The 23,533-nt window shown below is 36.5% G+C and overlaps 1 protein-coding gene across 2 annotated transcripts in view; it reads right to left on the reverse strand.

Moving 5' to 3' along the window:
- LOC149790763 (uncharacterized) overlaps positions 1 to 23,533 on the reverse strand; it is a 305,048-nt gene that overhangs the window by 112,910 nt on the left and 168,605 nt on the right. For both annotated transcript variants that reach the window (XR_016423898.1, XM_089972831.1), the window contains exon 3: positions 1,212 to 2,000. Coding sequence is in view for 1 of the 2 variants with exons in the window: in XM_089972831.1 (XP_089828957.1) it covers positions 1,212 to 2,000 (789 nt within the window). In the remaining variant the exon portion in view is untranslated. The remainder of the gene's footprint in view (positions 1 to 1,211; positions 2,001 to 23,533) is intronic.

The following is a 23,533-nucleotide window of genomic DNA, read 5'->3' on the forward strand; positions in this document are numbered from 1 at the left end:
GGATACATGTTATTGTACACTAAAACAATAAGTAAATGGTAACCTGTCTCCATGACAGATTTTAGAGGGACAAAGGAAAATAATAACATGATGCACTCAGTAATATTGTTTTCTAAAAATGAGATAATCTTATTTGCATCAACATTTTTGACACCTTAACTTTGTAGTCTGTTCTGTACTATGTCATATTGACCTAAACTGAGCTACACCATTGAATTTCTGTTTCAGATCTTGTTCTCAGTAACTGTAGTGTACACTCATCTCTGTCATGGTTTATCATAATAAATACCTATATTTTCTGATTTGCTTTTCTTTAAAAGCAAACAAACCATTACTTAAGTGACACATTGTGTATTTGCAGAAATTTCCTCTTTTCTAAATTGCAGATCCAAATAAGGATTATTAATATTAGTATATGCATAAAAATAGAATTTACTATCAAAGTAAAATTGATGCATCATGGGATAGGCTACTACAGCAAATTTTAAATTAATTCCAGTATTACAATGCCCATTAGTTGAAATAAATAGTCCAGGTCAGAACAAAATCTCGCAACCACTAAAATTATTTTGTCCGTCTTTTTACAAATGTGTTGTACCCCTTGTTAAGTTATAGGTGTTCTTTACTTACACTATAACACACGTACCTTTAACTAGCGAGTGTTCCATTTATTTCGATTGCTAAATATAAATATTTCTTGTAAAATCATTATAGAACTGTGACAATAAATGGGTGCTACATATCCAGTAAATATTTATAGAGGCCAGCCAATACGCGTAGTCCTGTCTGAACTGAATAGAACGGCACGCGCTACGATGAAAAGCGACACCTGGTACGAAATATTTTGTGTATTGCTTGCAATGGCTTCTCAGCCCGGCGGTCGTCGTCCATAACTATTTATAATTTTTCTCTGAAGTTTTGTGTTTATAAATAGAACGTACATCACTTAACAGCAAGGAAATGAAGATACTTAGATAAAGCAATATTAATATTAAATTTAATAACAACAAATTTATTTTTATTTAAACTTAACATTAATAAAGTCAACAATACAGGACGAAACTGACATCTGGACATTTGTTTTTTAAATAAATTAAATTTTTTAGAATTGTCAGTAAATAAAGAATGTCATTTTATTTGTAATGTCAAGTAATAATTGATGTCAATAAAATAAAATAAATTATTTCAATAAAAAAATAAATATGGATTACCTGGGTACTGTGTCCTGTATCTAGTGATGTGATTACTGTGCCAGCATATTATATAGAGATGTCCATTGTCCCAGAATATTGCAAATGGATAACGTGGTATTCCCTGTGTGATGATGGACACAAGTTGACATTCAGATGTAAGATGGTGAATACTGGGATAAGGGTATCCAGAGTTACACACAAACAGATTTCCATGTTGGTCTATTACGATGCCTGCGGGTGTGTCCAAATCTTTATGTTTGTATGTATATTTACATTTACTGGGATTCAGGGCATCAAAGGCATAGACACCAGTATTACCAACAACACCAACACGACACGAAATGTAAATCATGTTGTCTTTTGTCGTTATGAAACTCCACAACATGGTGTTCACCTTACAAATCTCATGAATGTTGCCAACAACATGTCCATCATTACTCGACACAATACACCAACACAACGTGTTTTGTTTCCCACCACATACAACAAAATCATCCTTGAATGACACGACTCCATCATACCTATCAATTTCTCTCTGTACACGTATATCTCTACTCCATGTTATAACACCTGTGTTCAGTGTAGAGTCAATGGAAATAATTTTTATCAGACCGTTCCTCAGAATCACTGCCATTTCCGTGTCATTGATAAGACAGATACCAAGTGGATCTGACTTCAGTCTGTCTGACTCGTACAGTAACTTTCCATCCTGGAGTCCGTGAAGCCGGACTTTAGACTCATCCCAGTCTATGACGAATATCACGTTACTGCAAACCACGATACCGTAGTACCTGGGGGAATCGTTGTCTGTGGAAATAAAGTGATATAAACATTAATACACATCTACACAAAAATACCATTATGTATACGTATATTAAAATAATAAATAACATATACGTCGTCTTATCGTTACGATGAATTTAATTTCTGACAATAAACAATAGTTTTCATCGACATCTACGATTATTATCATGTTTACAGACACGAAAAATATGCTTAAACAGGGGATACATATTTATAGAGACATATGCAACTATTATCAGTTCTTTAGACACGAAAACAGAAACTAAAATAACGCTTTATCATTCATTTAATTATATATCTGACTTTAAGTAAAGTCAACATGAAACATCTGATAGTTACAATCGTCGTAGAGGTGTTATCGTTATCATCTTCTTAATTATTATTATGTAAAAGTCAAAAAGGCTATGTAGGCATGTATTCTGTTTTTACCAGTAAGCACATTATTCTTGTTTGTACAGTATTTTAGTAAAGATATCAACTTTATCTTTAGTTTGACATTTGTACTGTGTTCATGAAAATAATACTGTACACATTTAACGATAAGAAATAGTGTGCTAGTTACTAGTTCCTGTGTGGTAACTACTGTTGTCCCTTGTACTAAATAACTTATATAAATCGTCTTATCATTACAACAAATTTCATTATATTTACGACCACATTAACGTTGTAGCAGGGGTGACGGTTGGCTGTGGAAATTGATATAGACCTTAATATATATGCTCACAACAATTGCCGACATTTATACCTATATTAATGAATTTGCATGATGTACAAATGATTAATACATATGAATTTAGTATATTATTATAACTTTAACTTTCTGACAATTACAATCGTCGTATTAGTATCGTCGTCATTATCATCTACTTGATATTATTATTACAGAAGGGTTTTACAGCAGACATCACAAAGAACCCGTAAGCACACTATTGTAGATCTGTTCAGTTTTTCACTAAACTGAAGACACCAACAATAGCGAGTTAACAAGTTCTGTGTGGAAACTGCTATTGTCCCTCAAATTTTCAACAACGTGATTGTGATACATACGTGCGTAGATGTATAACGTCATTAACATCTCTAACATCGTTAAAACTAAACATATTATTGACTATCATTTCAATACTATTGACTATAATTTCATTTCAACAGAGTATTGTAATAAATAAATAACGTAATACGTAATATCCTTGAACTCGTAAATGTTTTCTTTCGAAAATATGAATTTAATCCTGATAAATGATATTTCTTTCTTAGAAAACTTACTTAGATATATTATATAACGCTGGCCATACAAATGGAAGGGTGGATATAAACTAACTATAATAATAATAATAATAAATCATTCATGTGATATTGTCCTTCCATGTACAATATTTCGTCGCATCCATATACGTATGAACTACCCTCAGCATTTCAATGAAATCCCTGTTAGCAAACTTCTCCATACATTCCTTCTTCTTTTTGTCGTCTGCTGAATATTCCCCACAGTGGGCTTTCTACTTTGCGTTATAATGCTATCACTGCCAAGAACGCTGGCGGAAACTTACCACATGGATAAATCCATAAGTTCTGGTAATTTCGTTACACCGGTTTAGGTTCCGTTGGCTGCAGTCTTTACTTTAGAACGATTTAATGCAAAATGTGAAGATTTTTTTTGCAAAAACTTTAGAGGGAAAGAAAGGGATTCTTTTCTTGCAGTGCAAGGCTGATGTTGTTACAAAGCAGCGCGCGACATGCGTCACAAGATATACGCTATCAATGTATTCTGCAAGAGTTACAGATTTGAAGAAGCGCGTTTTCTGCTTTATCACACGAACTCCGCCTACAAAAGCGCTTTCTGGAAAATGTAAATGTCAAAAAAAAAAAGAAAAGAATGGAAAACAAATTATATACAACACTATGTTTTAATGTTTGCAGATAATGGCAGTTTAGGCTATTTCACGTATAAAATAAAAAGTCACTTTTGAAGTATATATATAAAACCGAGACCATACTAGGGACTAACTGGTGCAGCTTTTGTTTACTTTTCTCAACATTTATTTCGGTAATTACTATCCTACACACTGGAATCAAGTGCCAAGGTCATACAATTATTTTTATGGAAGATTTAAACAAATATCAACATTTATCTTCATCAACAGCAGCAATATGAAATTAATTATCAACAGGAGCAGAGAACTATTGTAAGGAAGCCATTTAAAATAAAATATTATTTGACTAGAGTGCTAAGTTAAGCTGATTCTCTTGTCAAGTTTCTAAACACTTATGCCAGGCAGAATTATTTGGTACGTTCGATCCAGATCTAAATATGTTACAATTCTGCTAACGTGCTGTGAAGTTTCATTCATCAATTTTTATACAAATTTACAAGACTGACGTCTCCACTGACATATTAATATTTGCACTGACCGACCTTTTTACCCTAAACAGAATTACAATTGGATTTATTCACTAGTTATGATATATTGATAAATACACGTTTTACTCCTCAAGGTCAACATTCTTGAAACAGACGCAAATCCGTAAATGCCATCCTACCATAGGGTTATTCTATTCTTTTTAATTAACAACAGTTCCAGCGTTGCCACAAAATCGTTATCATCGTCCTTAAACTTGGTATATTCATACTCTTGTCAACCTTGAAAAGGACTATAAAGTAATTCTGCATGGGATTTTTTTTTTATTTAAACAAATTTAAGTACTTAGGCATCATATTTTCCCGTAGAAGGTGTACCTTCTTAGCGCAACAACCTTTAATAAACAAAGTAGAAAGTAATTTACACATATCATTTTAATATTTTATCGTTTTCTCTTCTGTGCGAATTTTTTCACAAGTTCCGAACTACAGCTATGTTATTACAGAAGTCAAGTGCAGAGTTCTAGAAATGCATGCACCATTTTGTATTGGCACTGCATAGTAAGTAATTGACGACACGAAAATCGATCATTTCATTACATAAGTGATTTTTGACGAGGAAAAAAACGATTTCCAAGAAGAACCATGTATTCAAGAAAAAAGAAAAATTACCTGTCTTCAAGAGGGTTATTACTTTCTACGTGAAAATAAAAAAAAACAAATATTTTTATGAGACACCCATTTGTAAGAAGAGTATACCTTTTTAATAGACGTTAACGTGCTATCACGAAAAATGCACTAAAAAGACAATTTCTCTTGAGAATCGAGAATATTTTGCCAAGAATTTACTGAGCACAGTTATCATAATGCGATATTTGAAACTTAGCAGTGACTGACAAATGTTCTATGGACGTAAACGTGTGTCAGTGGGATCAGTTCTTACATTTAGTACAGTTATGTGACATCATCGTAAATATATGAAAGATGATAATTTTTCCGCATCTTGATTTATCTCTGTACTAACATCAATATCTTTTATATAACAGTGGATGGAATATCATTCTGAATATCAGCATTTCCTGACACAGTTCTGACATGCCGTATAGCCGTATATACAGCTGTAATTTTTTTACCGTTATTTTTAACAGAATTTCATTAAAATTGATGATTCATTGTCTTCATTGTTTATAAAACAATTTTTATAGAAATGTTTTAAAATAGTTTTGTAAGAAAATGACCCCTAAAGGGTAAATACTGGAATGTCAAGTCGCCATCTTAAACTTACCCTCTCTCTATGACTCTCGCTCTCCACAAACATACTTACGAAAAAACTTGCTACTTACGGGTACCTTTTACTTGCCGCAAAGTAACGTAAAAGTGAAACTTAGTAAAGAAAAAGGTGCGTAATTCTCATTAGTGAAAAACCCGTAATCAGGTACAGATGTCGTACGCAAAAACCTAAGAAAATATTGGGCGCTCGTTATTTTATAAAAATGTGCCTCGTTTCAAGACGCAGCTTAAGTTTACGCAAGAGCGTTTCACAAGGATATCCGTAGGAACATTTCGTACGCCTAAAAAAAAACTTTTGCGTAAGCTACTCTTTTGTATGGGAAGTAGATAGTAAATTAGTAAAAGTAACATGACACGATGCAAAGGACGGCGACGAAGATGACGATAACAACAACAATAAAATGATCCCAAAAATATCGTGCAAAAATATGCCTGGACCGATTGGTCATACTAATGAAATATAGGTATTATTTATTTAAAGAAGATAGTGTGTGTGTGTGTGTGTGTGTGTGTGTGTGTGTCTGCAGATTTTGTCGTGCCCAGACAATGTGGGTTGACCCTGTCCTCCCAAATACATCTGTATATGTTCATTGTATAAAAACAATAATGTTGATTATGAATTTTGCAGGGTTAATTTCTTTTTTATCATCATATTTGTAAGTTTTTTAAAATCCCATGAAGCCAAAAGCTTATGTACTTTCCGACCTCCATAGGACTTTTAGAGGTCCGAGTTCCATAAGTTTGGACTTCCGATTTAGGGTCGTACTATTGCCCCAGTGACATGTTAATGCCATGGGTCAATTTCCTCCCCCTTGTTTTCCTTTTATGTTTTTTATTTAGTTGACTTTGCCAGAGTCATTTAGCCCCATTTATTAGCATATTATATATATATATATATATATATATATATATATATATATATATATATATATATTAAAAAGTATTATATATATATATATATATATATATATATATATATATATATATGTGTGTGTGTGTGTGTGTGTGTGTGTGTGTGTGTGTGTGTTTTTACGTATGTTTTTTTTTTTGTATTGGCTTATCTATGTCAAATGGTTCCAGTCTTTCTCTTAAGTAAGTATATAAAAATAATAAGTGTGTATATATGTTTGTATGTTTGTGTGTTGTGTAGGGGGGTTTATAGCATGTCATAGCATACTGTTTTTTATTTGATTTTTTAAAGGGTGATGGTTTTTCTTATAGTTCAATGTTTTGTCACATTTTAGTGCATGTATCTTAATTCAGGGTAATTCTCTCTTCCCTGTTTGTCAAACAGAGAGTTGAGTTGTATTAAGTTTTAATTGATGTACCGTAGTAATCTTGTACTTCTAATCATTATGTATACTTTTGGGAGTATTACATATTCATTAGATTCCTATTTTGGTTGAGTCAATTTGTTTATGTTTGTAGGTCTTATATACCTGTGCTAGATCTTAATATGTTAAATGAGTTCAGTTGTGTAGTATTTTCACAAGACTGGTTTTCGGTACATATCGCTGAGGAATTTGCCTCGTTCCCATCTTCGTGAAATGATTCGTGGGAAAATTTGCCTCCTGGCGCGGTATGTCAATTTAGAGTTGAGGCGATCGTTTTCTTCCATCAAGCAGCGGGATTCTCTGTAATGGAGCGTCCGAGTCCGTCTGAAAGTCTCTGGTAGTACATCAGGCTTGTTCATGCATATAGAAATATTTTAGTGAGCTGAATTTGGAATAAGATGGTTATACGACTGTGGCATAGGTTCCATCATTAGAAACTTTAATATACGTCTGAGATGAATGCTCTGTCATATTCATCGTTCATCTATTAATTTACTTTCCAGTTTTAATGTTCAATTAGAACTGTAATATCTCTTTATCAAATTATAATTTTACTGTTAAATTATAGTGTTTTAAATGATTTTTTCCCCCCATTATTTCTTGGTTATAATCAATTGTCCCGTGTTCGCTGCATTTACCTGTACTCTTGAGGTTATTTGGTTGTACAGGATTTTAGTCAACTTTTGAAAATTATTTCCAAATCCAAATTTTTCTAAAACCTTTTGCATATAGTTGTGTTTTACTCTGTCAAATGCTTTTTCCTGGTCAAAAAGTACCACAGCACCTTTTAGCCCACATTCCTGTATATAATCTATAATTGTTTTAATACTTAAAATGTTATTCTGAATGTCCCTCCCCTTGGCCCCACATGTTTGATTTATGTTCATGATTTTATCCATTCTCTTTTTAATTCTTTCTGCTAAAATTTTACTTAATAATTTATAATCCGTATTTAGGAGGGAGATGGGCCTCCATTTTTTTTATAGATCTTCCCTATCGCCCTTCCCTTCGAATATTTGTGTTATAATCCCTTCCCTGTCATAGTATTATTTCTCAAGTGAATATTATTGTATAACCATAACAACTCGCCACGGAATTCCATATAAAAATCCGCGGTGAGTCCATCTCTACCTGGAGATTTTCCTTTGGTCAAATTATTTATGCTATTTAAGATTTCTTCTCTTGAGATGAAATCATCACACGAGTTCTTGTGTTCTGATAATATCATCTCACAAGCTAATCCTTGTAGGTACTCCTCTATTGTGTTGTTATTAATTTGTTGTGATGTATACAACTTACTATAAAATTCTTCAATGTGTTTTAAAATTTCCTTCCTGTCGTATATCCCCTTTCCATCATTAATTTTTTAAGTTTCAATATATTTTTCGCCCGCCCCGCTTAACTCCTCTTTTTTATATAGGCCCTCTGTTTGTTTTTGTTTTTTTGTATATTGTGGTAAATTTTCCGGCCCTTATTTCTCTCCCTTTAATTTCTTCATCTAATATCTGATTTAATTTCTCTTTGAGTATTTTTTCTCTCTCATTTGTATTAATTTTTTCTAGCTGTCTTTTAATATCGTCTTTTTCCATTATTTGTTTTTCCTTCCTAATTTTTGAATATGTAATAGCTTTCTTTTTAAATAAAGTTTTTAGTTTATCCCATTCATTTAAAATATCTATGTTCCCTTTCTCTATACATTTTTTTATTTCTAATTTAATTTCTTCGATAAAATCTTTCTCCTCCAAAATTTTGTTGTTCAGTTTCGAGTTCCCTTTACCCCATTTATGTTTATTTTTCAATTCTCTTTCTAAATATACTAACTTGTGATCTGAAAGTTTAAAATCCGTAAAGCCTGCTTCTTTGTATATCTTTTTTTCGTAATTGGTACAATACAATTTATCTAATCTACTCCCTTTGTTTATTTTTCTAGTCATACGTGTATTCCCTCCTAAGTAAATTTAATTTCCTTTATACGTCTACCATTTTGTGTTTGTTTAAGAAAATTTCCAGTTCTGGTTTAAACCTTACATCGTTTGTGGTTAATTCCCCTACTCTATCTATATTCTCGCCCACCCAGTTAAAATCTCCCCCTAAAATTAAATTTTCCATGGTAAATTTTTCCATGTATTTAGATAAATTTTATAAAAACTGTTGTTTACGATATTTATTCGCGGGCATGTATACATTTAAAAAGTGGACATCTTCTATCATAAAATGGATCATCCTCCCCTTAAAAAATTCTCCTTCGTTTTCCCTTTTCCAGTTTATTCCCCTTTTGTTTTTAATAAATGTTGCTACCCCTCCTCTTAGATCTTCCCCCTTAAAATCATTTAAAATCAGTACACCATTCATTTATCTTCACATAGTGCCATTAATTCTTTAGTGAACCCATTATGTGTTTCTTTTATAAACAGAATGTCATTATAGGTTTCATTACATAATTTAATTAGTTTATCCTTATTAATCCCATTTACATTTATAGATGAAACACTGAAGTTTTTTCCCATCCATTTTTCATTTTCCTTCCGGGTTGCCGCATTTCGGTTATACAGTGATCATTATTTAAAATATAGTTATAAAAGTATAGTATGTATGTTAGTTGATTGAATAATTAGTTTGTTTTTGTTTGAGGGGAGCTGGATCTCTCCCCCACCCCTTTATTACTATATGTTAGTAGTGAAGTGGGATACCCTACGGACAATGGAAATTCCAGTCAAAACACCCCTGGGACACTCTACGGACAATGGAAATTTAACATGGCGAAAAATCGTGGGACACTCTACGGACAAGGGGAATTAACATGGGAATAAATCGTGGGACACTCTACGGACAAGGGGAATTTAACATGGGAATAAATCGTGGGACACTCTACGGACAAGGGGAATTTAACATGGGATTTTTTTTAAAATTTTTTTTAAAAAAAGGGGTAGGCAATTCAAAGACTATCTCTTTTCGAGAAATATGGGGGCCCTGAAAAGGGCCTTTGGGTTTTCTTCTGCTTCTAATTTCTTCTTTTTCTCCACCAAGTTCTTATTTTATCTCCTACACTCTTTTTCTTCTTTTTTTCTCCTCCTCTTCTTTCTTCTCTTCCTCTTCTTTCTTCTCTTCCTCCTCCTCTTCTTTCTTCCTCTTCTCATTTTCTTCTTTTTCAATTTTTTCGTTCCATTTTGTGACGATCGTCGATAAATACCTATGTATCTATAATCAGCTGAAATTCCTATGAAATCCCACTATCTATTTATAGCTCCAACTTGTGGGTTTTTCCTTTGGAAAATCCCACTATCTTTTAATAGCCTCAGCTTGAGTGACGTTCCTGTTTATGAATTCTAGTATATATGTATAGCTACAAAATGTGGAAATCCCCAAGTCGATATTTATAGTCTCGAAATTTCCAGCGTCAGTGACGTCACTGTACTGAACACTAGGGATAAAATATCAACAGTGTTGCAAGTGGCTGACCTGAATACGCGCTACTGTAGGTAGGTAGGTAGAGTGTATCTGATAGGGATAAAGTGAGTTTTATACGGACAAACAGAGACCAATAGACACATACAACGTACGCGCGCAGACACACACACACACACACACACACACACAAACACACACACACACACAACGTACGCGCGCCGACATACTCACACACACACACATACTCTCTCACACACACACACATACACACACAGAAACACACAACGTACGCGCGCAGACATACTCACACACACACACATAAACACACACTATAAAATAGATAAAATTAGTAACTACTTACAATATCAACTTCTGTGACGATCGTCGATAAATACCTATGTATCTATAATCAGCTGAAATTCCTATGAAATCCCACTATCTATTTATAGCTCCAACTTGTGGGTTTTTCCTTTGGAAAATCCCACTATCTTTTAATAGCCTCAGCTTGAGTGACGTTCCTGTTTATGAATTCTAGTATATATGTATAGCTACAAAATGTGGAAATCCCCAAGTCGATATTTATAGTCTCGAAATTTCCAGCGTCAGTGACGTCACTGTACTGAACACTAGGGATAAAATATCAACAGTGTTGCAAGTGGCTGACCTGAATACGCGCTACTGTAGGTAGGTAGGTAGAGTGTATCTGATAGGGATAAAGTGAGTTTTATACGGACAAACAGAGACCAATAGACACATACAACGTACGCGCGCAGACACACACACACACACACACACAAACACACAAACACACACACAACGTACGCGCGCCGCCATACTCACACACACACACATACTCTCACACACACACACACACACACAGAAACACACAACGTACGCGCGCAGACATACTCACACACACACATAAACACACACACTATAAAATAGATAAAATTAGTAACTACTTACAATATCAACTTCTATGACGATCGTCGATAAATACCTATGTATCTATAATCAGCTGAAATTCCTATGAAATCCCACTATCTATTTATAGCTCCAACTTGTGGGTTTTTCCTTTAAAATATCCCACTATCTTTTAATAGCCTCAGCTTGAGTGACGTTCCTGTTTATGAATTCTAGTATATATGTATAGCTACAAAATGTGGAAATCCCCAAGTCGATATTTATAGTCTCGAAATTTCTAGCGTCAGTGACGTCACTGTACTGAACACTAGGGATAAAATATCAACAGTGTTGCAAGTGGCTGACCTGAATACGCGCTACTGTAGGTAGGTAGGTAGAGTGTATTTGATAGGGATAAAGTGAGTTTTATACGGACAAACAGAGACCAATAGACACATACAACGTACGCGCGCAGACACACACACACACACACACACACACACACACACACAACGTACGCGCGCCGACATACTCACACACACACACATACTCTCTCACACACACACACATACACACACAGAAACACACAACGTACGCGCGCAGACATACTCACACACACACACATAAACACACACTATAAAATAGATAAAATTAGTAACTACTTACAATATCAACTTCTGTGACGATCGTCGATAAATACCTATGTATCTATAATCAGCTGAAATTCCTATGAAATCCCACTATCTATTTATAGCTCCAACTTGTGGGTTTTTCCTTTGGAAAATCCCACTATCTTTTAATAGCCTCAGCTTGAGTGACGTTCCTGTTTATGAATTCTAGTATATATGTATAGCTACAAAATGTGGAAATCCCCAAGTCGATATTTATAGTCTCGAAATTTCCAGCGTCAGTGACGTCACTGTACTGAACACTAGGGATAAATATCAACAGTGTTGCAAGTGGCTGACCTGAATGCACGCTACTGCAGGTAGGTAGGTAGAGTGTATCTGATAGGGATAAAGTGAGTTTTATACGGACAAACAGAGACCAATACACACACCCACACAACGTACGCGCGCAGACACACACACACACACACACATACACACATACACACACACACACACATACAGAGGGAAGAGGAGAAAACAAACCCCAAATATACTATCAACACAGAAGGGAGATGATACAAACCCCAAATAAACTATCCACACAAACGTACGCGAACGCATACAAACCCCAAATATACTATCAACACAGAAGGAAGATGATACAAACCCCAAATAAACTATCCACACAAACGTACGCGAACGCATACAAACCCCAAATATACTATCAACACAGAAGGGAGATGATACAGACCCCAAATAAACTATCCACACAAACGTACGCGAACGAATACAAACCCCAAATATACTATCAACACAGAGTGAAGAAGTAAAAGTTTTTTGAAAGCACATAAGCCCTCACCTGCAATGACCAACTCTGCCAAACACCTACACCCCACCCCACCCCACCCCACCCCACTCCCAACACTACAAAACCCATTTAACCCGTTATTTTATGGCATCAGTGTGTGATTTAGGAAACATCAAGACACAAAATAATGGAGGAATAGACTGACTATTGTTTACCGACTTGCATGCCTAAAGAGCGTGCGTGAAGGAAAACATCCTTCCATTTCAATTCTAACTAAAACATGATCCAGAGGGATAGAGATAGGTGAAAGGGCACAATTTCATAAAGTGTGAGTAGAAAACAAAACACGCCATCCTTATTATACAATGTCAAGACCAAGAGACACGTATGTGTTCTTTCTGGTCTATTCTCTTTTAGAAGGTAGTATGAAATTTCACATCAGGGCCAACGCATCGGCTCACATTGTCAATTTTTCCATTTCCATGTCTTTACTGGCACAAGTTCTTCATCATCTTCAATTTCTTCTTCTTCTGAATCCCTCTTCTCTGTTTCGTCTTGTTTTTGTTTATTCTCTTTTCTCGTAGGGCACTCTGAATTCCAGTGTCCTTTCTCCTGACAACGATATTAGGTATCTTGACTTTTGTCTCTCTTTCTTAGACGAAGCAGGTATTCTGGAGACAAATACCCATTTACCTTTGCAGATATAGCAAACTTCATTAGCACTTACACGCTTTCGTATGACTCTCATCAAATCAACGACCAAAAGAGTAAGTTTTGTTGCCACTTTCGCATGTGAATTATGCTTTCGTATGACTTTTAGCAAATATTTGACCAGCAGGTCGATCTGTGCTGACCCTTCCATCTTTGATCGTTTGAGAGCGGAATGAATACTCTGACGCTAAGACACTCTCCTTATATACAGAGACCTGCTGCGTATGAAACCTAGTCAAATGTAATTTTGCAATAAGATGAAACGATTTCATTGAGGAAGTAAAAGGCAATGATGTACCGTATCGCCTCACACAAAACCTGAAGTGTTAGTTCAAATCCGTGTCAGCGATTTCGAAGACGACATAACTGGGCTTTAATCAATGCTCTCCATTTCTGCCACAAAACCACGAGTCCTGATTCACGCCAAAAGAAATTTCGTTCGGTCCATAAAAAATAGTATCACATCTGAGAAACGCAAAAACGAACTTCCAGAAAACTGAGAACGACGGCTTACACCTACAACGTAAATGTATGAGTTCAAGTAGTGCGTAAGACTTAGTCAAATTAAATTTTTATAGTCAAGACGAAACGATCTCTTTTCGAAGAAGAAAGCAGACACCAAACGACAATGGCGATCCGTGTCACACAACACTTTTCAAAATGTGTATGATCAGAGGTTTATTTAGCGATCTGCACGGTTAAATTAAATGTTCATGTATTTTGCAATAAGACGGACACAATTTCCATGGGATCGCCCATGGTACGATTGTTCGTGCATTAGTTTAATTTTTAAAAATATTTTTTTTATATAAATCGCCTATAGGATAGACCCAGTAAAGCATGGCCATTCTCGTCACTGTCTGAATAGCTACTCAAGTCAATTCGAAGCGAACGCGGTAAGAAAATAAGTATAGCCAATGAAATGGCTTACAACGGGTGATGCATTGTTTTGTTCTAGGACTGTGTGGCATAATAATCCCTATGTTCTTGCGTTGTTACCATTACAGTGCAGACACTGAAATGTGAACTTACAAGCCCTCTTTGTGTGTGTGTGTGTGTTGTACCATTTCCTCTTACCACATCAAAATACTGAGCGTCACAGTATTGGTTCGCGTTTTCAAGCTGACCATATTTTTATATCTCACTTAAACATTTCGACATAAACACTCACACTCACATCGGTAGAATCAGAACAGACGTGTTACAGTATTGAGGGGCATGTTATCTTTTTTTTTCAAACCAATAAATTTGGGGTTTGTATGAAGTAAAGAACCGAAAGTACAGTGAAACTCAAGGATGATGACCCAATCTGTCTGTCTATTGATGCATGTATTTACTTAAGAAGAAATATGACCTCTAAAACACAAAGAGATACGGCAAGCATGATTAGATTAAACACAACGATGTTTTTCCTTCACGCCTGTGTAATTTAGAGTTTCAATCGTCTTTGAACACAAACTTGGTCTCCTTTTGTAGGGCTTGAAATAATAAAAAAAGCTGAAAAATCTTAAGCACTTTGCTATAGATAATTTCATCAACAGACTAAACAACATAAATACCGTTACAACAATAGAAAGCCTTAAATCTTCTATCAAAAAGAAATGCATGAAAAAAATTAAAGATTAACGATAACTAACCAATGAAACCGAATTTAACAAAGGCAATGACATGTGAAGAAATGCCTCTCACTTTGGAAAGGTAGGCGAATGTACTCTGTCATGCACCATCAACTTGAAAAAAATTATAAACAGAGAGAAACCTGAATTCAAAATTCAGTTGTTTTTTTCTTCAAAATTATTTCGTTTCTTTTTTCTTTTTTTTGGAACAATTCTAAGCACTAATATAGAGTGGAAAAGGGAAAATGCACATACAAGCTTTGATATTTCTGAAAAAATGAGGGGATATTCCTAACGTTCATAACCACCTATATATGCTTGGACTTGTCTGTGACTTATCCACAAAACAAGATGTACATATTTCTGGTCAAGCTGCAAGTGTGTGCGTGTTTTTGAAAATGGTAAAAACTTGGATATACAATTTTCTCGTGACACTTATAAAGTGAAGAGTCTGTGCAAGTGTCAAAAGCCAAAGTCATATACGTTTTGTATTTTGTACGGCTTGTAAAGATTTCCACTTTAGGAAATGTGAAGTATCACAAGTTATTATCACAAACAGAAGTGGAACATAGGGGCTTGCAAGAAAGAAAATAACCCAGACAGTTGGTGTCATCAAGAGTGCTAGAGACGGTACCCGAACTTGCTTGCTTGCTTGCTTACTTGAATTAAAGTGATTTTCGCTCTAATGGAGCATGTATCACTGGTTTAATAACGCACCGCGTGATTTTTAATTACTCCTGGGGAAGGAAAGAGAGCCTCATCCCCCAGGCTTTTATGTACTCACAGACTATTTTTAAATTTAGCCACTCAGGTGTAGGACTAACTAGTCCTTAACAACCTGACTGAAAGGCTTTACACATGAGTGAGAATTGTCTCACCACACACTCATTTTTTCTGTCCGAGCGTGGTAAAGGAGGAAAAAGGTGCTCAGCAAGACAGCCATGGATGTTAAGTACTCACCAAAACGCTTGCCCGTACTTATTTCAAATCAAGTCGTGTCACCAAAAAAGACGTCTTGTACGACATCAAAGGCATTGTCAAACGCAGAATGCCTCAATGCTAACTGGCTAGGTCTGCATTTCTTGCTCCCGCTGCTGTTGCGTATATTTCTTCCCTCCACACCGAGTTCTGGGCCTAATTATTTTAATTTCGTTGTACCCGAACTTACATTATCCATATTATCACCAACAAAAAAAAACAAAAAAAAAAAACGCACAGACCTAAAAGAAACATTCACTCACTTTTTTACAGAATATTACTATTTTTAAAATTTTGATAATCGACGGAAACGAACAACTTAGAGTCAGACTTTCTAACCAAGATAAAGAAATCATGTGCTGATAGACTCACTTCTGTATTTTTTTTTCTAACTGACTAACATATCATAGGCAATGGAATGTTATTTCTTTTCGAGAGTATGGGGTAGCCCTGAAATTTTTTGGGAACTTGAAGCTATGGCGATCGCTTAGGTTATAAGATGGCGGCCTCCTCTGACGACAGGCTTTCTCACAGGATAAGGTCTGCTTCTTCGGAAAAGAGAAGAAGAACTCTTTGGTGTCGATACGACAATCGACAAAGCCTCTGTCAGGTTCATGCTGCTGCTGTTGCTGCTCTCTCTCTGCCGTTTATGAAGTCTGTACTTCTCCATCCATTCTTCTTTCTCCTTCTTGAATTCCTCCTTGAAGAGCTCTTCTTTCAGGTCTTCAGCGACTTTCAACATTATGATATTGTCTATCTCTTCAGGTCTCGGTATCAGACTTGTCATGACCCTATGCAAATTCACATAGGCTTCGTTCAACTTGGCTAATCTTGAGCACATCTTCGTAGGAAGATAAGTTAACAATGGATGGGCAGACTGGAGACTTCCCCGTTTGTATTGTCAAAGCGCGGACGTGAAGGAAAACATTGCTACACGGTTTTCGAGCCGGAACGTTCAAATAGTGTTATGGGAGGGATAGAAAGAAGTCAAAGAGCATCAATTCAACATTCCTATAGCCAAACAAACCACAAAGGCATTTTTTTTCTTCAAAACACAACATTTTTTATTCATACTAACAAACAACTCTAACATTTTTTTAACAATAATCTAACACTATAACATCAAACATTTTTTTCAAACACCAAACGTTTTTTTAATTCACACTCTACTTTAAACAGGGCTGACAACGTTGTGAATGAAATTGTGATTTCCACTGTTGGAAATCATTAGGCCATTGATGGACACTACGTTTCCTAGCTTGAGATAAAAGATAAGCATAATGGTCACAAAACCATCGATCTACTTTCACATCGTTTCTAGCAGAAGAACGAGGATCGAAATGAGTCACTAAATGTTCTAAGGAATAGCCCAGGCTGCGATGATGCAGAAAATACACACAGTACTGTCCACACACCAAGGAATCTGTGCCTTGTAATTTCACATTATTGAATCGGGTGGTTTGAGCATTTCTTCTCATAAAGTCGATGATATCGTCTTCCAAAGGGGGCAATCCGTACGAATCTAATTATTCCACACATCCTTCTTGAGGAAAGTAGACGGCTACCCAGTGGGTTCCTGGGAGATGACTGTCGTCCGTGTTGATCACGTAAGCTTGATGGTCTTTAGGTTTGCGATGAGGGAGTTCATCTTTAGCACAGACGACAGGATTCCAAGAAGCCGTATACGAACTGTGGTTCAAAAGGTAATAAAGTTCTCAGGTATCCATTTTTTGTTTTTTTTCTTAAGTCATCAATTCGATCCTGACTTTCTGCTTGAAAATGTCTGACAAGTAATCGTTTTCTTCGCCTTGTCTCCCAACTCTGATCCAACAGAGCTTCGATGCGATGGATCTCTTGAGTTGTTAATGGAGGACAATAATGTTCACGCAAGCCTTTATACCACTGTTGTAACACGTCTTCTTCCGAGATGAGACTCCAAGCTTCGTCCAGATATTCGTCCAATTTTTCTTCTTGACTCAGCATTAGCATTTATCGTGTTGAATTTGACTGGGATGATCGTTATGACATCCATAGCAATCTTTCTTGATCAATTCCTTAATTTTTTTTCTGTCAAGACTATAGCATAACAGGAAACTATATGTGATTCTTGTTCTGGCCATCTAGACTTCATCATGATGACTTCTTCGTCTTTGTCTTGGGGTTCTCCTTCCTCAGGATCTTCACATTCCATGTCCAAAGAATCCCTACTATACAAACATTGATAAAAGTCTTCCATGACTTCTAATAGTGTAGAATGACTTCTCTCAAACTGTTGGCTTATATCGTATTGTCCAATTCAGCATACAGGAGGACGTTCACCGTATTATCTGCGCGTAGATTTTCTGCAAACTGAAATTCCACACGGATCTGGCCGGATTTTATAGGGTGAAAATGTCACTCGTCGCTGTCTTGACTTACAATTCGTTAGAGAACCGTTTTCGAAAATGGAGTTTCACTGTAACTTTCCCTTTGGAGAAGGGAATATTTTGTCCCAGATCTCCTTTTATAGCAATGTTGACAGTGTCTAAATACGACTTACTGACGGGTAAATAGTGAGGATGTACAAATTCACGGTGTACGTGATAGGTGTTTGCACCTTCCTGGTCATTGTTTGTGGTACTATCCACTTTGAAAGGAATGACACGCAGTAACGGCACAGAGGTATGTCCCACCACGTTGTACTCCACCACATCGGAATACACAAAGATCAAATTAAGTCCTTGGTTCAGTTCTACCGGGTTTCCAAAAGCTCTGTAAAAATCCATATTACTTTTGATCTTGGGGCTCATATTGTTTGCTACCATTTCTGCATGTCCACCCAAAATTTCAAACAAACTACCATTGAACCTGAGGGACAATGTGTCCGTATCTTGAAATTTGATCACGAGACGATGAGCCACTTTATGGTACTCAATCTTCACACTTTTTTGGGCTCTGTTCAGTGCTTTGCCAAAGGCTAAGTTGAACCTGTCCGCAATAGTGTCCACCAAATGTTCACCACTAAAATAATAACCTGAAGGAATTTTCAAGGTGTAGATAATGAAGGCTGGATTGCTGGCTGCTCTTGTGTCCCCTAAAAACCCGATTTTGTTGATTTCTTCCTCCAATTGGGCATTCAGGATTTCCACCTCGAAAGTGTTTTGCTTTTCGGTGATGTTTTTGATTTGTGTTGGGTGAATGATTTCCACTAAAGCCACTTCCCAATGGGCTTCGTGATCTAAGGGGATGGCTTGAGGTAATTTGGCCGTGTAACAGCACAACGTGTTGTTGGGAAACACCTCCATGGAACTGTCACTGGGTAAGGTTAAGTAAAATTGGCTGTTATTGCTCATAATTCCAGAGTTTTGTGGCTCTCCGAGGCGATACTGGAAGTCAGAGGAGTGTCTCCGCCCAAAATGGAGTTGTTGTTGGAGTGGTGGCTGGCACTGACACTGGACACAAGGTTCCCGTGGTTCCCGTTCGAGGAGAATTTCAGGGAGGGATTGGGAAGCAGGTAATCGATGTAACTGCTCAATACAATGGTCCACAATTGTTTGTCTCCTTGTTGCAAACTCAAATTGGCGATGGCTGCCCCGATGACACAATACACCACGAAGATTTGGCAGAAAAAGACGATCTGCGTTTTAGGCACACGTTCTCCACACTACACCCACAAGGGTTGTTTTTGTAAATCTTGCAGAGAAGAATTGGGTGAAGGAGTGATCGCAGTAGCTGAATCTGTGTGAAAGGGAATGATGGTCACTTCTTTTTATAGTCGATGACGTGCGAAGCGTCGATCCAAGAATGATAACTGGTCGGATATCCTTTCCAACGTACTTTGACTTCTTTGACGTCGTTTGCCTACTTTACGGTTTCTGCCAGTTAGCACTCCACCCACCTCGAGAACACAAATAACATCTAGTCAACAGCCGACTATACCTAACAAACAACCCGTCCCGTAAAGAGTGGTGGCAAAACAAAGGTCCAATTATCTTAGACAAACGGTATGGCAAACTCAAATGTAATTATCGGAGGCACTACGTTCTTTTCTCACTCCGATACTACAGGCAATCTCAGCTGAAATAGCAACCACAACAACAATAACAGCGACAGACACCATAGCGGCGGATTTGAAACTATCTGAAGAATTAGTATCAGAACCAGAAAAATAAATTGAGGCGGTTGAGGAGGAGGAGGGGGACGCTGACCCTCGTTGAAAAGTACACCGAAATGGGGCTAGATCAAGCATTGTATGACGTCAACATAGCAGGGCAGTTTATTAGAGCCATACAATACGTTGCCTACAGATCTCTAGACAACTTTAAACCAAGATCTTCTCAATGGGATTAGGGGTCAGAGTTCTTCCCCAATTCTACAGACAAACCTACACTGGATACCCCCCTCAGTCAACTGGTAGAAGCCGCTGCTTACATTACCGCCCATCATGGCTACGCATTTCCTGATATCAAGAATCATGTGACTAGGAGTGCGGGAAAGAACGTGAAAGCAAAAGAGAGACGTGTTACCTTCTAACAGAAAAAACAGACTTTTTTTATGGCTCCAAAAGATTGCTTTTTATTAAATAGGGAACCATATTTGGCTTGGTATCCCTCCTTGACTAAACTATTCTCGAAACAAACTTGACCCATTGGAACACTGCAACAAACTTAACTTTTTAAACCTAACAGTGACCAAACTGGTATATGTCGCTTAGACATAATAATTTAAATAAGATCAGTATGGCTATTTTTATGTACACTAAGAACTAATATTAGACAGATATGTTAGGAAATTTAACAGACTCGTTAGATTTGAACTAATTGCACAGGTGGTTAACACATTATTGGTACTTATTATTGTCGATTAGCAAAAAACAGAACTTGATTTGAAATAAGTACGGGCAAGCGTTTTGGTGAGTACTTAACATCCATGGCTGTCTTGCTGAGCACCTTTTTCCTCCTTTACCACGCTCGGACAGAAAAATGAGTGTGTGGTGAGACAATTCTCACTCATGTGTAAAGCCTTTCAGTCAGGTTGTTAAGGACTAGTTAGTCCTACACCTGAGTGGCTAAATTTAAAAATAGTCTGTGAGTACATAAAAGCCTGGGGGATGAGGCTCTCTTTCCTTCCCCAGGAGTAATTAAAAATCACGCGGTGCGTTATTAAACCAGTGATACATGCTCCATTAGAGCGAAAATCACTTTAATTCAAGTAAGCAAGCAAGCAAGCAAGTTCGGGTACCGTCTCTAGCACTCTTGATGACACCAACTGTCTGGGTTATTTTCTTTCTTGCAAGCCCCTATGTTCCACTTCTGTTTGTGATAATAACTTGTGATACTTCACATTTCCTAAAGTGGAAATCTTTACAAGCCGTACAAAATACAAAACGTATATGACTTTGGCTTTTGACACTTGCACAGACTCTTCACTTTATAAGTGTCACGAGAAAATTGTATATCCAAGTTTTTACCATTTTCAAAAACACGCACACACTTGCAGCTTGACCAGAAATATGTACATCTTGTTTTGTGGATAAGTCACAGACAAGTCCAAGCATATATAGGTGGTTATGAACGTTAGGAATATCCCCTCATTTTTTCAGAAATATCAAAGCTTGTATGTGCATTTTCCCTTTTCCACTCTATATTAGTGCTTAGAATTGTTCCAAAAAAAAGAAAAAAGAAACGAAATAATTTTGAAGAAAAAAACAACTGAATTTTGAATTCAGGTTTCTCTCTGTTTATAATTTTTTTCAAGTTGATGGTGCATGACAGAGTACATTCGCCTACCTTTCCAAAGTGAGAGGCATTTCTTCACATGTCATTGCCTTTGTTAAATTCGGTTTCATTGGTTAGTTATCGTTAATCTTTAATTTTTTTCATGCATTTCTTTTTGATAGAAGATTTAAGGCTTTCTATTGTTGTAACGGTATTTATGTTGTTTAGTCTGTTGATGAAATTATCTATAGCAAAGTGCTTAAGATTTTTCAGCTTTTTTTATTATTTCAAGCCCTACAAAAGGAGACCAAGTTTGTGTTCAAAGACGATTGAAACTCTAAATTACACAGGCGTGAAGGAAAAACATCGTTGTGTTTAATCTAATCATGCTTGCCGTATCTCTTTGTGTTTTAGAGGTCATATTTCTTCTTAAGTAAATACATGCATCAATAGACAGACAGATTGGGTCATCATCCTTGAGTTTCACTGTACTTTCGGTTCTTTACTTCATACAAACCCCAAATTTATTGGTTTGAAAAAAAAAGATAACATGCCCCTCAATACTGTAACACGTCTGTTCTGATTCTACCGATGTGAGTGTGAGTGTTTATGTCGAAATGTTTAAGTGAGATATAAAAATATGGTCAGCTTGAAAACGCGAACCAATACTGTGACGCTCAGTATTTTGATGTGGTAAGAGGAAATGGTACAACACACACACACACACACAAAGAGGGCTTGTAAGTTCACATTTCAGTGTCTGCACTGTAATGGTAACAACGCAAGAACATAGGGATTATTATGCCACACAGTCCTAGAACAAAACAATGCATCACCCGTTGTAAGCCATTTCATTGGCTATACTTATTTTCTTACCGCGTTCGCTTCGAATTGACTTGAGTAGCTATTCAGACAGTGACGAGAATGGCCATGCTTTACTGGGTCTATCCTATAGGCGATTTATATAAAAAAAATATTTTTAAAAATTAAACTAATGCACGAACAATCGTACCATGGGCGATCCCATGGAAATTGTGTCCGTCTTATTGCAAAATACATGAACATTTAATTTAACCGTGCAGATCGCTAAATAAACCTCTGATCATACACATTTTGAAAAGTGTTGTGTGACACGGATCGCCATTGTCGTTTGGTGTCTGCTTTCTTCTTCGAAAAGAGATCGTTTCGTCTTGACTATAAAAATTTAATTTGACTAAGTCTTACGCACTACTTGAACTCATACATTTACGTTGTAGGTGTAAGCCGTCGTTCTCAGTTTTCTGGAAGTTCGTTTTTGCGTTTCTCAGATGTGATACTATTTTTTATGGACCGAACGAAATTTCTTTTGGCGTGAATCAGGACTCGTGGTTTTGTGGCAGAAATGGAGAGCATTGATTAAAGCCCAGTTATGTCGTCTTCGAAATCGCTGACACGGATTTGAACTAACACTTCAGGTTTTGTGTGAGGCGATACGGTACATCATTGCCTTTTACTTCCTCAATGAAATCGTTTCATCTTATTGCAAAATTACATTTGACTAGGTTTCATACGCAGCAGGTCTCTGTATATAAGGAGAGTGTCTTAGCGTCAGAGTATTCATTCCGCTCTCAAACGATCAAAGATGGAAGAGTCAGCACAGATCGACCTGCTGGTCAAATATTTGCTAAAAGTCATACGAAAGCATAATTCACATGCGAAAGTGGCAACAAAACTTACTCTTTTGGTCGTTGATTTGATGAGAGTCATACGAAAGCGTGTAAGTGCTAATGAAGTTTGCTATATCTGCAAAGGTAAATGGGTATTTGTCTCCAGAATACCTGCTTCG

This window comes from Sinohyriopsis cumingii, chromosome 10 (genome assembly GCF_028554795.1).
Source record: "Sinohyriopsis cumingii isolate HCF-2022 chromosome 10, ASM2855479v2, whole genome shotgun sequence".
In the NCBI taxonomy this organism is placed as follows: Eukaryota; Metazoa; Mollusca; class Bivalvia; order Unionida; family Unionidae; genus Sinohyriopsis; species Sinohyriopsis cumingii.